Below are 17,173 nucleotides of genomic sequence, written 5' to 3' on the forward strand. Positions count from 1 at the left end.
TCACTACAGATATGTCCCTTCCTTTCTTGGGATAACTAATGCACTCTGTCTATGTACAGGTACCCTTCTCAGTATAGATTCCGGTACTCCATATTATTGTCTTGTCACATATCTCAATAACATGAGTCTCTAAAGGGCCCCTAGGTACATTCTATCTGTACATAGAGAATCCAGGTTCTATTCTGTAATCAGGGATTCATTTGTTAAATTACATGAAGGCCTAGGGCCCCCGCCGATATAGGCAGGGTCAGGCCTGGATTTTATTAGATTGATGGGCGTAATACACACTTCTCCATTATAAGTGTTAATGTACTGATACTTAAACTAGTAGACCGTTTTGTGGTATAGGTATAATGTCTATATGGATACACATCCCTAATATAACAAGCTCAGGTATAGAGTCCTGTTGAACAACCTTCCTGCCTCCACTAACATTTTGCTAGTTTATACAGTGTTTTCTACTGCAACATCTCCAGACTGAAGTCCGTGCTGTAGAGCATTGGGTCTTAGCCCACTGAAGCTATTCCCTATACCTGACGGGGCAGGTTGCTGTGAGATGAAAGAGGTCAGTGACATTCTACATAGCGTCCAGAGGGCTTTTGGCCGCTCACAGGTAAGCGGGCTTACCCCACTAATGCTCAACCTGTCATTGCATAGCCGCTTTCTCCCTTATGCACCCTAGCTGCGGTCCTAGCAGCCATCTGCTTTTTTAATCAGTTGGCTCTACACTTTAGAGCTTCCCTGGTGCATAGTTTCAACATTGAGATTAGTGACACTCTTCTACTAGATCTGTTGGGATTATGGACTGAAGCGCTTTGAGGGTCTAGTGCACATCTTTACATTAAAGTGTGACAGTCAATATGTCCTACGCAGGGGGCCTGGTGGATTTCCTGTTCAGTCTCTGTGGATGTTTTCATCACATTGACGGGTACCTGACTGGTACCTTCAGGGTTGTCCTAGTGCTCTAGCCTTGTGGTATGGAATGCTTCCCTATATTGGTAGCTTCCTGCGTGGCTGTTGCATCCGTGCTCTATAACTACTAGGGTATCCTGGTTGTTCACCCTATGTTCAGGCCAGCGGTTGGTACTGCCTACGCACTTCCATCATGTTGGAAGTTGTCTGTTGTTTTGAAGTTTGTGGCTGTGATTTGCTTTTCGACTGCAGGTGTTCAGTCGCTGTTTTCTACTCTGTTTTCAGAATGGGTTGTTCTGCTGTCTGACCCTCTGACAGGTATTGTAATCTCAATCCTCTCAAACTGCCTCGGCCTCATTCCCAGTGTGATCTCCACTCGGAGTCTTCTATGGTCTCTCCCTTCCGCTGGTTTACAACTTTGTAGTAGTTGGACTTCCAGAATGGTTTATGGTGACTGTTCGGCCTTGTCTTTTACCTCTCTGCATACTCTGTTAGGAGTCTGTGGACAGGATCAGCTCTGTTTCTGTAGATTGGTATCGTTCTACTTGTATCTTTATGACTATGTCCAACAGTGCTGGTATTCTGCTATCTGCGACTGTTGCAGCTTTCTGTTTCTGAATCTGGTACGGTTTTCTCGAGTTTTGTTCTCGGGTTACTGCCCTTCTCATATGGATTCGGGTTGGAGTTCTCTGCTCCCAACAGTCCGGCTTGGTCTGTTTTCAGCTGAGCTTACAGCGTTAGGATGCTTCTCACCTGAGGGTGTTTTCTCGCTAGCCGCTTATTCCATTCTATTTATGCTGTAAGTTGTGGTATTTCTGTGTCTGTTCCGCAGGGAGTTCTGATTGTCTCCTGGCACACGACATTTGATCCTCAGCTCTTGCCTTTCCGTTGAACCTCTGGTTCTTGGCGGTCCCTGTTCGGTTGGCCAAAGGGTTGGCATGTTCTCAGCGCTTCCCACCCAGGAGGTTGGCTTTGGGACGTCCCCACTGTCTTGAACTCCAGTGTCCCCTAGTGGATGAAGGAGAAAACAGGATTTTGGTACTTACCGATAAATCCCTTTCTCCGATTCCACAGGGGACACTGGACGCCCGCCCAGCGCTGCATACCTGCCAGTTGTTTCGTTCCTTCTATGGTTGTGTGACTGCATGATTCCCTGCAGTGGTTTCCTCTGTTCTCCTTCAGTCGGTCTTGTTCCGTTCTGTGGTCTTCTCCTTCTCCTCGTTTTCCTGTTGTCCTCCGTCTCTTCTCGGGCTCAGTTCTTAAACTGGGGCTGATGGGGCATAGAGGGGGAGGAGCCAGTCACACTTCTAAATTATTTAAGGTGCCAGGCTCTACTCTACCACCGTCTATACCCCACTGTCTTGAACTCCAGTGTCCCCTGTGGAATCGGAGAAAGGGATTTATCGGTAAGTACCAAAATCCTGTTTTTTTCTTTTTTATCTTTATTTAGTTTTTTTATAGGCTATGAATGAATTTAGGAGATAGTATTTTGTCTCTTCTTTGCCTTTCCTGTGCTGTTTTGAACCCAAACTCATTGTGAATGCTGCCAGTTCAGCTCTTTCTATAGGACTGAGCCTTTTATTGTCAGAGGTTTATTTTAGTTATTTGACATCACCCATTCAGATACTGTGGTTCCGGCTGATTGCTGATCTACTGACTCTGCATCTCATTTTGGACTTATGGATATTGTGCCATATTAACTATTTGTGGTCTTTTAACAGTCTTAAGGAAGTTAGTGCTGGTTAGGCAGCTTTGGTAGCAGGTGAAGTGGCTGAGCTATGTTAGTAGTCATTATAACGTCTTTATAGAAGTCGGTGAAGTCCTGCCAAGAAACATGCCAGTTCTGTCTCACAGGTCTGTGATACAATAAATTGTATATTCTGCAGTGCCATTTTCTCTCTATTCAGAGTATAGGAGCGGGCGGTCTATTTATATTACATCTAGTTTTTTAAGATACCTAGGGGTAAATTTACTTAAGTGCAGGTTTTTGAAGTGGAGATGTTGCCCATAGCAACCAATCATATTCTTGCTATTTATCTTCTAGAAGGTGAATGATGAATGTTAACTAGAATTTAGTTGCTATGGGCAACATCACTTCTAAAACCCACACTTTACTAAATTTACCCCCTAGGCTCACTTTTTCCAGTTAAGCTGAGGTCGGTCATCTGCCAGTATGCAATAATGAACTTTATACCACAAGCTTCTTATTGGAAATCTTGATTTGCTGAATCCTAGTTAGTCTGATTTAGTTTATTTCACGTGCAGGAAAATCCCCCAAATCCCTGAGAAAATATCGTCGCAGATCTACAATTGGTGTCCGTGGTTCACCTGAAATGAACTTCCTTATCCGGCAGATCGCGCTGCAGAAAAGCCTGAAGAAGAGTGAGCCTGACCCCATGGTAAATGATACATTCATCCTTGGCAATGTACAACAAAAAACAAGCACCGAATGTATTCATAATTATGTCCTAACACAATATAATAATGACATCCTAACCTACCACTCTATGCTGTACACTCTCTTCTCTCTGTCACCCCCGTCCCCTATAGATTGTAAGCTCTCATGTGCTTTTCCCTCTCTCACTTATACCATCATCTCCTCCCCATTGCCAACAATGGCACAGATTCTTTGGATTCCGGCACTGCTGTTCTAGTTATTATTACTGCATGTGCAGCAATGAATCATATGTTCTACAATGTCTTGTACTGTAATGCTGGACATACACTGTACAATTATAATTGTATAATGTATTTCCACAATTGACCACAAATTATCCGTCTGTCGACATGCTGAATCATCCGGCATGTCCAACAGATCCGATAATTTGTGGACTGCAAGCCGTCAGCTTCGGGCTGGACACCTGAATATTTCCCATGTTCCTTCAGAGGAGGAACGGGGAAATGTCTCCTCCCCAGGGAAGGAGCGCAGATAAAACATCTTACAGTGTATGGCCAGATATCTGCTGGTCTCAGGCTGTGAGATACATATGTTGTGTTCCCGCTAGGCTGTTTTAGCGGGGCGCCTCACCCTGCCCAATTTTAAAGGGGCAAAATGCGCCCTGCCCTTACAGCTTTCCTCACCCGTGGGCAGCAGTGCAACGCAGGAGGGAAAAGTTACTTGTGAATCCATATGGAACGCAGCTGCTAAAATACACAAATGCTTGCCAAAGCCCGGCCGGCATAAAGGCGCCCACTGCTGCTTTCTCATATATGCGTCCAATCTCGCTCTTCTGCGTAAACATTCGTACCATCGACACACATCGGCCTCTCAGCACACTGCCCTGCCCGCTGTCTAGCAGGAACACTACACATGTTATCTGTCAGTATATGCCCAGCATGCCCTTTTTTTCTTGTTCTGTTTGAACTTTATAATTATGTAATTTGAAAGGCACTAGACCCTCGTGTGGCGCCATATACATAAAGGATAACAATAATGATAATTAAGGATTAATTATGTGTAAAAGAGAGAAAAAAAAAGGACTTGTATATAGCTGTTAATATGTATATAATCAAGCCCTTAACATTTCAGGGGGCAGGGTTGAGTGACGGACTGTAGGGTATTGATTATGAATGTGGTGTGAACTTGAACTAAGGACAAAGGTTGTAATTGCGTTGTTTTATTAAATATGTCCCTTTTAGGTACAGATTGAAGTTACGCAGTCCGTAGGGGACACAGGCAGAGAACAAGGGTATAGGGTGGAGCAGGAGGAGTCCAGGCACCAGCTAGTTAAGTCTTCTCCCAGCAGCCCTGGCGCCTCCCCCACTTATACCCCGCCCCCAGCCTCAGGCAGGCAAGTTCAGTTTGGTGTTCTGCAGGAGCAAGGCACATGTTAGAGACTGGGTACACAAAAAAGAGGGGAACATCCAGCGCATATATAACGCCTCAATAAATCAGACTAAAGATATGTGAATGGTGTCTAATACTTTAGTAAATATAAATTATAAAGTCCACAGTTGAGTTGATCCAGAACAACAATTAATAAACAAGTCAAATATAGATGAATTGGTCACCACAATTTAACTTACAGCTAGTGGTAAATGAGATAAATTTGGTATGCGATATGTATTTTAACAATTACCATGAATTGGTCACCAATTATTGTGGTGACCAATTCATGGTAATTGTTAAAATACATATCGCATACCAAATTTATCTCATTTACCACTAGCTGTAAGTTAAATTGTGGTGACCAATTCATCTATATTTGACTTGTTTATTAATTGTTGTTCTGGATCAACTCAACTATGGACTTTATAATTAATATTTACTGAAGTATTAGACACCATTTACATATCTTTAATCTGTTATATGCGCTTTATGTTCACCTCTTTTTTGTGTACCCCTTATATATAATGAGGAGTTGTAGTGCCCTCGTTTACACCCAGCTGCAATAACTCAAATCAGATTATTGTAGATTAGCGCATTACTTCCCCCTTCTTTTGTATCAGACATGTTAGAGACTGCTCTGCAGTCCCAGTTTCTTTTCTTTATTGTTTCTTTATAGTACTATTTTTATTTGAGTGAGCAGCGCTAGGAGTCCTATATCACGTCTGCACTGCCGCTCCACCGACGCCGGTGGTACTTGTCGACAATTTTTGTGTTGATCATTTTCATGCCGAACTATTGACCCTGTCGACCTTTTGTATCTGTCGAACTTTTTACATGTCTAACTTTAGTGTGTCTGACTTTTTTTTTCCGTGTTGAACTTTTATCCTTGTCTAACTATTGACTGTCTAATATCTGGTTTCTATCTAGACATTGTCTATCTAATTACTGTCTATCTATAGTCGGGAACCCCAGTTCTCTACTTGCTGTGGACCAGGCATAATGAGCCTCCTCCTCAGTGGATGTTCACATGGGCCATCTGGTCAAAAACACTACCCTTCCTAGTCCAAATACAGCATCCCTTGGTATCCGACTGACAGGACAATGGAACTTCCCTTTAAAGTCTTCTATTCTGCAGGCACTATTGCGCATCCAGCTCTGACTTTTGCTTGGAAAGCTGAAGCCATTAGAGGTTGGACGGGTGCTCTTCAGAGAGCCTTAGCTAAGTTTCCCATTGGAATGAGCTGCGTCAGCTTAGAACGTCAGAGGGTGGCCTCTTGTATAGGAAAGGCAACAATAAATAATGGTGTCCTGACTTTTTCAGATGTCCGCATCCTCGGTGGCTGTAAGGCGAGCTCTCTGGCTTAATTTATGGCGCGCTGACTGAGCCTTTAGGAAGGCCTTAGGGGCTCCTTCGCTTTCAGGTCATTCATGGAGATCCCGTTTTGTACAGAATTGTAGCCACTATGTCAGCTTCCAGTAAGACCTTCCTCCCTTCTGTGACATAGGTCGCAAATTTCTAATTTTCGCTCCTTTCATCGGAGGGAAGGGCCAAGGTCCAACTTTTCTCCGGGTTACTCTTACAAGACCCCGGGCTACCAGTTAGCCTATCTCCAGGCAAACTGACAGGCTGGCGCTTGATAAGGCAGACTTCCACCTAGAGGGGTCCCAGTGTGGGAGGCTGACTTTTGCGGTTTCTATCACCTGGATGGCGACCGAGTAGGATGCCTGAGGATGAGGTTTTCTCTCCTGGGGCTATGCCGTAGCCTTTCAGGAAAGGCCCCAAATCCTATTTTTTCCATAGGCTTTCCCGTCCAGACATGGCGGAAACACTGGGGTACGCTGTTCACTCCCTGCTGGCCTTCAGCATGCGTGTCCTAGTGCCCTTAGAGAGGCAAGGACTTTTCTGCCAGTCTATTCTTTTTTTCACCAGGAAATCCTCAAAGGCTTTTTGGCGAGTCCGCATGGAGTCTATCCATCATTCTGGCACTGGCTCTGGGGGATCTCTGCCTCCTTGGATTTTCGGGAGGCCTATTTGCAGTTTCCTATCTGGCCCAGTCACCAGAGTTTCCTCAGGCTTGCGGTCCAAGAGGAGCATTTTCAGACATTGCCATTTGGTCTTTCCAGGGCCCTTCAACTGTTCACGAAAGTCGTGGTTAATCAATTCCGCTGCAGGGGCATCAGGTTTCTACTTTTTCTAAACAACCTTCTGATCCTTGTATGGTTTCCAGATGTTCTCAAGGAACACATCAGTCTCTCAATAGGTCTCCTCCAGTCCCACGGAAAGCTCATCAATAGGATGTATTCCACCTGGACTACGTCACAGGAGATGTACCATCTGAGGGCCTTGTGGATTCCAGGGTTTAGCGGGTCTTCCTCTCACCAGAAGAGCTTGGGACCTATAGGCCAGGATTCACAAAGTTTTTAGTCATCGCTGAGTGTCAATACACTCTTATTCAGATTCTGGTCTCGTTTGTCTCCACATTCGTCATGGCGGAGTATGCCTAGTTTCACTCCCGGCCTCTTCATATGAAGGATGGTCTCTGTTGAACAGGTCACACACCTTTCCTGGAAGGTTCGGCTCTTCCTCTTGTGGTCCAGACGTCCCGCTTAGATTGGGGTCACCCCTGTTGGGATTCCACACTGGGTACAACCTTCCAGGGTTAATGAACAACTTCCGTGAGCCGAGTGCAGATCAACTTTGTGGATCTCCGAACAATCTTCTGGGCTTTCTGCCTGGCTCTGCTGCTCCTACAGCATGGTCCGGTGCAGACTCAATCCGATAATGTGACTGCCATCAACTACAACCCACAGTCACGGCGCATTGAAGGTGAGTTGCGTTCTCATCTGGCCGGTGTCGACTTTCGACTGTCAGTGCTTCAAGCTCTTCAGTCATAGCCCTTTTGAGCCCTTGGGCTCTGCTGACATTCGTTGGCTTACGTGGATGTCTGCTTTCCTGCTGGCTATGCTGTCGGCCCGGCGAGCGTTTCTCTGGGGTGAGTTGTCCTGTCCCTCCCCATTGTGGTTTTTTAACTGGGAGCAGGCTGGTCTTTGTATTTGCTTAAGCTACCTTCCTATGATAGCATTTTGGTTTCTCATCACCAAGGACTGTTTGGTCCCTGCGTTTCAGGCACCTATTTTTCTGCGGAGGCCTCTTTGGATTGTACTGGCCCTCCGTATGTTTGTGGTTAGGGCTCGGGTTCTATGTGGGACGGATCCCCGTTTCTGTCCTCTACGTATTTTGTAATCGAGACAGGCCGGTTACCACATGGGACTTAGACAGTTGCTCCGTTTGGTCACACTTCAGCGATGGCAGTCCTTCCTGTTCAGTCTTTACAGTCAGATCTTTTCACCGGATTGGTGGCTACTTCTTGGGTGACTTGCCAGATGTGCCTCGGCTGAGCAGCTTTGTAGAGAGGCCCTATGGTCCTTCACCCATACTTTCGTCCGGTTCTGTTCATTTGGCACCTTCACTGCCTTTTGGCCGAAGGGGTCCTCAGCGAAGCTCTGGCACGTCCCCTCACATAATGGGATAGCTTTGAGATGTCCCATGGTCTCTGCCTGTGTTCCCTATGGACTGAAGAGAAAAGAGGACTTATGTCTTACCTGGTTAAGTCCTTTTCTTCGAACTCAATAGGAGACACAGACTGCCCACCCTGATGGACCGGGCTGGCAGTGTTTTTTTTTTTTTACTCTGTTTCCAGTCCTCCTTTAGCGTTCTGGGGTGTTGGACCAGGATGTGTAGATCAGTTTTATTCTGCTCTGCCTCGCTCCTGCCTTTGGCTTGCTAACTTAACTAGCCTGCCTGAGGCTGGGGGCGGGGTATGGGGGGGAGGAGCCCGGTGCTGCTGGGAAAAGAAGTTGAACTGGTTGGTGCCTGGACTCCTCCTGCGGAATCTGTATGAAATACCGCCAGCCGCATGGTTGGCAGTTCGATTCCCGGCAGCGCCTGGCTGACAAAAGCAGAGTTCCCGGCAGCGGAAGCCCGACAGCGCTGGAAATCCCGATCGTCGCTAAGGTAAGTATAAACTAACTAAGGATATTGAATTAGAACCTCTATACACTCCTGCCTATACCTTCTAATATCCTGCCTATAAACCTCTAAGGATGACGCTATTTTGCGTACGCAGTCATTTAGTAAATAAAGACTCCAGACCTTGAACCTGTGGTTCCAAAGCACAAAGTGATATTTCAAGTAAAAGTACAGTCAGTTACATGCTATGATCTAAGTACAATTTAGCGCAAAGAATTATACAGATCCAAGTACAGTTATACATACGCAGCGCTCTGGACCAGATGTAGGCTTCAGCAAGAAACCCCCGTCTATCAGCATTCAGCAAGAAGACTCAGACTGGGGTCACAACACACATGTTTATACTCTCACAGAAACAGACAACACAATAGAGAGGCTTGTCGCTGATGCCATTAGTTCCCAAGGAGGATGCATCTGTTGCAGAGCATTTAACAGGTTGATTCAAATAGACACAGTCCAGCCTCTAACAACTGGTTGTCTCTGGTTTCCTGCCTCATGCACATCCTAACAGTTGGTCATATAATGCACATTTCAGTGCTTTAAGTCTCTGCGGTCCATAAGTTGAGAATGCATGTTGCGATCTTCACACCAACGATACCGGAATGCTGTTGAAAGAGTGCAGATCAGGATAATATCAAACATGACTTACTTATTATGTATTAAACCTTAGCTACCAAATAACCTTTATTTCACAGCAATTATAATAAATGAACAAACTTGAATCTTATACTTTAAAGCTTATGAGACCTTTTATGTGAATATGTACTGTGTAAGTATTTGGGGTTTGATATAAAGACACTAGTTAACTTGGGGCAGATGCGTGCGCATGGAGCTAATAAACAGCGGTTTCATACAGGATCTTATGCATTCGCTAATATGCGACTAGTTAACAGCGCAATTGTGCGCATTAATGTGTGTATGAGAAATGGTGAAAATGCAATCGCATGATGCTAATAGTAATATCGCCATATGTGCCTAACCCTAAGTCCCCCGTGGGTGCCCTAAACCTAACCCTCCAACTGACCCCCCCCCCCCCCCCCCCGCCGACTGTCCGTTCGCAGCGCCCGGCATCCCTTCGATGGGGATGCCTGGCACCAGTCTCCCGGCGTCGGGGAAATGTCAGGCATCTAGACGCCTGGCATTACACCCTTGCCGGGATATTAAGGCAGCCGGTTTCCCGATTGTATACCCCTCCTGCTCCACCCTATGCGCATGGTCTCTGTCTGTGTCCCCTATGAAGTTCGAAAAAAAAGGACTTACCAGGTAAGACAGAAGTCCTCTTTTATAAACCAATTACTTTTTATTGTATGAATTGGCTTACAGTTTCCCCACAAATAGTGCAGAAATTAAATGGATTGGCTATAATCAATATTCCCCCTCACAGACTGAGATGGTCTTTATGCTGCAGAAAGGGATTATACAATAACGGAACAGACACTATTTGGGTGACATGAACAATTTTTATACTAATGCAACCGATCAGAATTCTATATATTGCATCTTTTCCATACTACAATTCTACCAGTATCCAGCAAATTGTAACCAGTGGGTACTAAGAGATTTTGGTGCTTAAAGACTTGGCCAGTGTGAAGCTACTACCCACTTGCTGTGCGTCTACTATAATAATGCAGTGGTAGAAAAGGGCCGCCTTTGTCAGTAGGCTTGAACTCATTGCATTGGCATATACCATTGTCACGGGAGGCTTTAGTGTCGAAAATGGTTTATTGATCAACCTTGATAACAATTATGGGTTTTGTGTACTTCCAGGCAAACCCCTTCACTTCTCCGCGGAATTCTGTGCTCCGAGACAAAATCTCTGCCTTTCGAAATGCGTTCCAGGCAGTTGAGGAGAGGGAAGAAAAAATCCCCTTCCCAGGATTCTCTGAGGGGGAAGAAAACGGTGAGCTGGAAAACAACAACAGAAGCTGTTTAATTTTAGCCTGCATGAGTGCACCTGATATCTACACTCAGTGGGGGTGGCCTTTTTCAGGGCTGCTCCAATATTCATAAGTACGCAACCTAGACATACAGTAAGGAACTGGTGAGATCACTGAAGCATCTATTAGCCAATGGTTTCATACTTGTAGCAAGTCCCGTAGAATGGAGATAGAGGTGTGTGTTTATGTATGTATGTATATGTGTGTGTGTGTGTAATATTTTTTTTTTAATCTTGTTACACTATTTAATATATTTATTTGAAACCAGTCTCCGGGTGCCGCAGCTTATTTGCCTTCTTTATTTATATATATATACATACATACATACATACCTCTACCACCACAAGTGGTCCGCAGCGCCGTACATAGGGCAACGGTAGGACAGTACAGGGTACACAGACAGTTACCATACAGTAACTGAAACATAAACAGAGCACAAGTAACTGTTAGTACCACAATTCTCAGTACACAATAAAGCCAGGAAGCAAGGTGTCAGCGAAGGAGTAATTGGCGAAGGGGGGAACCTGTCTCCAATAGTGACAGCACGACTAGCAGGAGTAGAGCAGCTGGAAGAGACAAAAGGCTTTGAGCGAGAGGAATACTGGGCTAAATGACCAATGAGTAGGTGAAGGCTGTCGTTGAGATGTTAGAGAAGAGGTCTGTGAGAACAGGAGGGAGGAGGACTCTGCTCCTAGGAGTTTACAATCTAGGGGAGAGGAGAGACAGACAGATTACATGAGGCTTGGGTATGTGGATAGGGTAGGAGGATGGGGTGAGTGACCTGGTAATAAGGTTATATGGTGGAAGGGTTACGCATTAATGAACAGGTGGGTTTTCAGTGCACATTTGAAGCTATGCAAGGTTGGGGAGAGCCTAATAGAGCGAGGGAGCTTATTCCAGTGAAGGGGGGCCGCACAGGCAAAATCTTGGATTCGAATGTGTGAGATGCAGTAACCAGGGTAGAGAAGAGGCAACAGTCAGTGGCCAACCGGAGGGTGCGGGAGGGAGTATGTAAGGAGATGAGGTTGGAGATGTTGGGAGCAGTGGAGTTAGAGGGGGGCCTTGTATATGAGGTTGAGGAGTTTGAAGATTCTGTAGGGGAATGGGAGCCATTGCAGGTTTTGGCGGAGGAGAGTGGCAGATTTGAGAGAGGAAGATAAGTCTAGCTGCAGATTGGAGGTATAGTTGCGTGTCATAGGCATAGAGGTTGTATTGGAGGCCAAAGGAACTGATGAGTTCTCCCAGGGAAGAAGTGTACAGGGAGAAGAGCAGGATGGGAGGGGAGTTGGGGGACAACGACGAAGGAGAGTGTTGAAGGTACCAAAGAGGTGGTGGGAATTGTGGGACTGAGAGGAGATGAGTGACTGGAAGAAGGATTGCTTGGCGAGCCAGAGGGCCGAGCTGTAGGAAGACTAACTTGAAGTGGAGGAAGTCCGCCAGAGAGCGAGGTTTCCTAGGGAGGCACTCGGCTGAGCGCGAGCATTTTTGCAGGAACCAGGTCAGTTTGAAGTGCCAGGGTTGTGGTTTGGAACGGTGGAGGGGGGACAGTGGAGATGTAGGCAACAGAGTCGAGTGCGGAGGTGAGGGTGACGACGTAGAAGGAGGCCGGCCATGGTTGATAGAGGAGAGTATCAAGTGAGGCGGACAGGACAGCAGGGTCACGAGTCTCGAGATTGTGACTCATTACTGTGGCTTTGGGCGAGGGGAGGAGTGGAGGCGATGAGAGAGTGAAGGAGAATAGATGGTGGCCAGAAAGGGGGAAGGGAGAGTTTGAGAAGTCAGAGAGAGCACACAGATGGGAGAGACAAGGTCAAGGGAGTGGCCAGGACAGTGAGTGGGGGTGGAGGTCCATTGAGAAAGTCCAAAGGACAAGGAAAGAGCAAGATTGATGGATGCAGGATTAGTGATGTCAATGAGGATGTTAGTCGCCAAGGATGATAGAGGGGAGCTCAGTGAAGAGGAACTGGGGAAGCCAGGCAGCAAAGTTGTTGAGGAATTGTGAGGAGGATCCTGGGGGACAATGTATAACCGCAACATGGAGATTAATGGGGTAGAAGAGACGGATAGGGTGGACCTTGATTGTGGAAAAAGAAAGGGAGAGCTAAGGTGAGATGATGCAAAAGGCGCAGTTGAGGGATCAGAGGATGCCCACTCCGCCTCTTTGGCAGTTGTCAGGTCTGACCGAGAGGGTGAAGGAGAGGGCAGCAGGGGTGAGCCAGGTTTCGGTGATGGCGAGAAGGTCGAGAGTAGGAAATTAAGTTTATTACAGATGGACCTGGTATTCCAGAGGGCACAGGAGAATGGGAGGGATGAGATTGGCTGGGTTGTGTGTGAGGGGGGGTGGGGTGGATCTCGGGTGAAGGTGAGACCCGGTGAAGAGGATTGGTATGGGACAGGGGTGAGGAGTCGTAGTGGCCGACTTGGGGAATAGGGAGGGGGGTGGGGGGGGCAAGTGTACAAATAGGTGGTGGGCAGGAAAGCATGGTAGAGGAGGCAGACACAGAGGCAGTGCAATAAGGCAGTGACGCAGGAGTAGAAAGTAGGTAAAGAATGTAGGATGTTTAAAAATAAAGAGTAGTAAATAATAAAATGCTAAGTGGTAAATTCAGACAGGACTATCAAGTGTATAGAAGGCAAAACGACATGGGCTCAGATGCGCATTCAGATGTTTTTGAAAGGCTGAAAGTACAAATACAAGTATTTACAGATGAAGTGGAAAAGTTTTGCAGTGTCCAAACAGGGAGATTAGTGTAGAGTGACCAGAGTATGCAGACAGCAGGTGTTTGTTGTTGAGGTTTTGTGAACTCAATTTGTGGCTTTAATGTAGTCAATCTATAGTGGTATTGGTTTGCAGTACGTTTACTTTCTGTTTAACGCCGGTATATTGGCACTTTAGAACTAAACACTTATACGAAACACTCAAGCATCCTAAATGGCCTAGCAGCCTACACTACAAACGTGTGCATCCATTATACAGCCCCCACCCCCTCACAAACAACCCTCCTCCCACAGCAAAAGGTCCTACTCAAATCTAAACATTGTGAGGTCCGTATACCACACTTATTTACTATCATTTTGTAACATAGTACAAGTTTAAAACAACTTATAACAGCTATTAAGATTTTACCTATGCAATGTAATCGCTGCTATGCTATAAAATCATAGCCCTTGTTGTTTTAAGCCCAGATAGTTGGTAGTTTAAAGATCTCCTCTGTTGATCTACTTTACATCCATTTTTCTTGTATCCTGAAAGTGCAGTGCACAAAGCACAAACCAGATTGAACTCTGCATCTAGATTGATAACTTCTCATGTGTAATTAATAATCTGCAGAAAATGTTTGGGAGGAGACTTCCCAGCCCCCAGAGAAAAGAAAAAGAGTGTGTGATGCTATAGTTCCTGAGACCTCAAGTGTATCTCATGTACATTATGCATCACAGCCACTGGAGAATACACAGGTATGTACTATGTCAATACTATTGCTATGTAGATGCCAAAGTTGCACTGTAACGTTGCTGTTATTGATCTCTGGCATACATACTGTACAACGTCACTATGAGTGTGCCTGAGGTGTTCTAGCAAAATGCTAAACATGCAGCCCTGCCTAGCGGCCCCCAGGCTGTTCTCAGTTACTGTCAGCGGGGAGTGGGCAGGTATGATGTAATGGTTGGCAATATTGCCTCACAGTTCTGAGGTCCTGGGTTCAATTCCCACCATGGCCCTACCTGTGGAGTTTGTATATTCTCCCCGTGCTTGCTTGGGCAATCCAAAAATATACAATTAGCCCCTGAGGGGAAATAAATTAACTCTAGTGTGTGCATGTGGTGGGAATATAGACTGGGGCAGGGACTGATGTGAACGGCCAAATATTGTCTATATAAAGCTATAATTGTCTGTCCCAGAAGGCTAAACTGTTTTTTGCTATTCAGGCTGCTAGGACAGGTGCAGCTTCTGATCAGTCGGGTGCTATGTACACTATACACCAAATGTGCTGCTAAATTTGACCAATTCACCCCAGCTGTGCTGACAGCACTCTCATATGTCTATATCCTATTCTATTGGCATATAGCGCCCATACACCTACCGACAGATTGCGCGATCAGTTCGGAAACGCCGATCCCCGGGTTGGAAATGCAGACCTGCGGCCATCGATGTCCATCGGAGGATCGGTGACATTATACATGTTAAATTTCACCAATTTGTAAATCTCGATCATATTTTGATCGTGATCGGTAAATCTGTAAAATACAACATGTTGGATTTCACCATTCCTGCAACCCGGAATTTCCGCATCGCAGGAAAGCGGCAATCCGTCGCTAGTGTATGGGCCCCTTTTACTCTAAAAGCTGCATCAGAACCACAGCTGCTCTATGATGATGATCTAATTGCTGATTATATTACAGCGAGTTTTAGACATCATAAAAGTTGCTGATGGTTCCCTCCCTCTTTACCTCCCTCCAGGTATAAAATAGTACATTCCTGTGTTCTTATATACATTTGTAATACAGAGTTGGGTGGCACAAATAAGTATGCTTGAAAAATTCATTTTGCTTCTACTATTGTTACTGAAGCTGATTATTAAACGTAAGAGATGGGAGTTACTACATATCCTGTGTTCTTCATTAATAGAAACTCCATCAGAACCCTGTGCCAGAGATGGTCTCGGAAACGGAATGTTCTCTGGCTTCTGGATTGTTGACTGATGTATCCAGAAAGTTAGGTAAGAACAGAGTTATTCTCAGCTGTGCGATGGATGCTGCTGTTCATAATATCAGCATTAACATGGGTGAGACTGTCATGTGTATGAATGTAACAGACTATGGGGGGGAATTCAATTGAAGCAGTGGGGCTATTCAAGTTAGAGTCAAAGGCAGCCCACAGGCTCTTACTGGGGCAGGCACAAAAAGAAATCTGCGTTAAATAGCCTATTAGCAGGTGACGCGACCATGTTCCACCCATGGGTCCATGAGTTTATGCGGTAATTTACCAGGCGAGAATAAGGGGCTCTAATTGAATAGCCCAAAGTTTCCCCTTTTTTTCAGTCATGATAAATTACGTTGCTAACTGAATTGCCCCCCTAAGATATTGAACACATCCTCACTTCAATGATAAGGACATTGCCATTTGCCCACTTCAAAATATTCTCTTTGATAATATCATGGGGCCAAGGAACTTTACTGTAATTCTTGTAACCTCTCAGCTCATGATTTTATGTTTAGTAGTTTTGATGCACTGTTTTGGATGACAAAAGGTATTTTGCAATCGTGACTTTACTTGTGAGTCTCCTAAATTCCCAGCTTTCACCACTTCACTGACCTTTTTTTTTTCTTCATAAAAGCACTCACAAATTGGTTATTGTGTGTTATTAAGGTTAGAGACATACACCCGTGTCCATAGGCACCAGTTGTAACTCTACCTCCCATCACCCAGTGTCCATGGAACCCCCCAATTGTAATTGATCCCTAGTGGCAGAGGCCTACACCCACGAGAGTGTCCATATGTCCCACTGTTCTGTTGCGACCAGTGGTGGCGTGTAAGGGCATTCCAATCCGTACTGTGTGTGTGTATATGTATATATAATGTGTGTATGTATGTATGTGTGTGTATATGTATATATATATATGTATATATATATATATATTATATTAGAAAAAGTTTGAAGGACGCACACATCACTATGAGTATTTACATATTGGGTGCTCGGATAACATCTGAAAATAGCAACAAAGGCCAAATAGGGACAAATCCAGCTCATCCAGTAAAAAAGGTTTCTTTAATGAAAAAAACACCAACAGGGATACATAGCCATATAGCACTAACGAAACTGGATCAGAACCTTTATATACCCCTGCCTATACCTTCTAAATATCCTTCCTATAAACCTCTAAGATTAACGCTAATTTGCGTACGCAGTCTGACCGCAAATAAAGACAGGAGTGGAATCTGTGGTTCCAACGCACAAGTAAAAGTACAGTCAGTTACACGCTATGATCTGTGTGTAATAAGCGCAAATAAATACAATGAGAGAGACACACAGAGAGAGAGACACACAGAGAGAGAGACACAAAGAGAGAGAGACACTTTAGGCGCAAAAGGAAATTATACAGACCCCAAGTACAGTATACATACGCTGCGCCTCCGGGCCCGGAGATAGACATCAGTAAGAGACCTTCAGTTCATACAGCATTCAGCATGGACTAAAAAACCAGTATCCAGACACACATTTTTATCCCCCTCAGACTAAAGCAGGACAATGGGGAAGTTTCTTGCTGATGTCATTGGTTCCCAGAGGAGAAGCATATGTTACAGCACATTTAACAGGCTTCAAATAGACTCTCCCTGCCTCTAACAGCAGGGGAATCTTTCTAGTAACACCTTCTGTACATTCCAACAGTTAAAACATTTTGTTGCTTGTAGGTTCTGCGATCCATAACTTGAGTTTGCATGATGCGATCTCTCCACCGATA

General features: G+C 45.2%; 1 protein-coding gene across 4 annotated transcripts in view; it reads left to right on the forward strand.

Annotated features, from left to right (window-relative positions):
- The window catches only part of CDCA2 (cell division cycle associated 2), a 70,383-nt gene that overhangs the window by 36,096 nt on the left and 17,114 nt on the right, over positions 1 to 17,173 (forward strand). For all 4 annotated transcript variants that reach the window (XM_088443379.1, XM_088443378.1, XM_088443381.1 and 1 more), the window contains exons 3-6: positions 3,178 to 3,311; positions 10,539 to 10,671; positions 14,040 to 14,164; positions 15,336 to 15,426. In XM_088443379.1, coding sequence (XP_088299505.1) covers positions 3,178 to 3,311; positions 10,539 to 10,671; positions 14,040 to 14,164; positions 15,336 to 15,426 — 483 coding nt within the window. The remainder of the gene's footprint in view (positions 1 to 3,177; positions 3,312 to 10,538; positions 10,672 to 14,039; positions 14,165 to 15,335; positions 15,427 to 17,173) is intronic.

Source organism: Taudactylus pleione, unplaced genomic scaffold (assembly GCF_031769625.1).
Source record: "Taudactylus pleione unplaced genomic scaffold, aTauple2 ptg000329l, whole genome shotgun sequence".
NCBI lineage: Eukaryota > Metazoa > Chordata > Amphibia > Anura > Myobatrachidae > Taudactylus > Taudactylus pleione.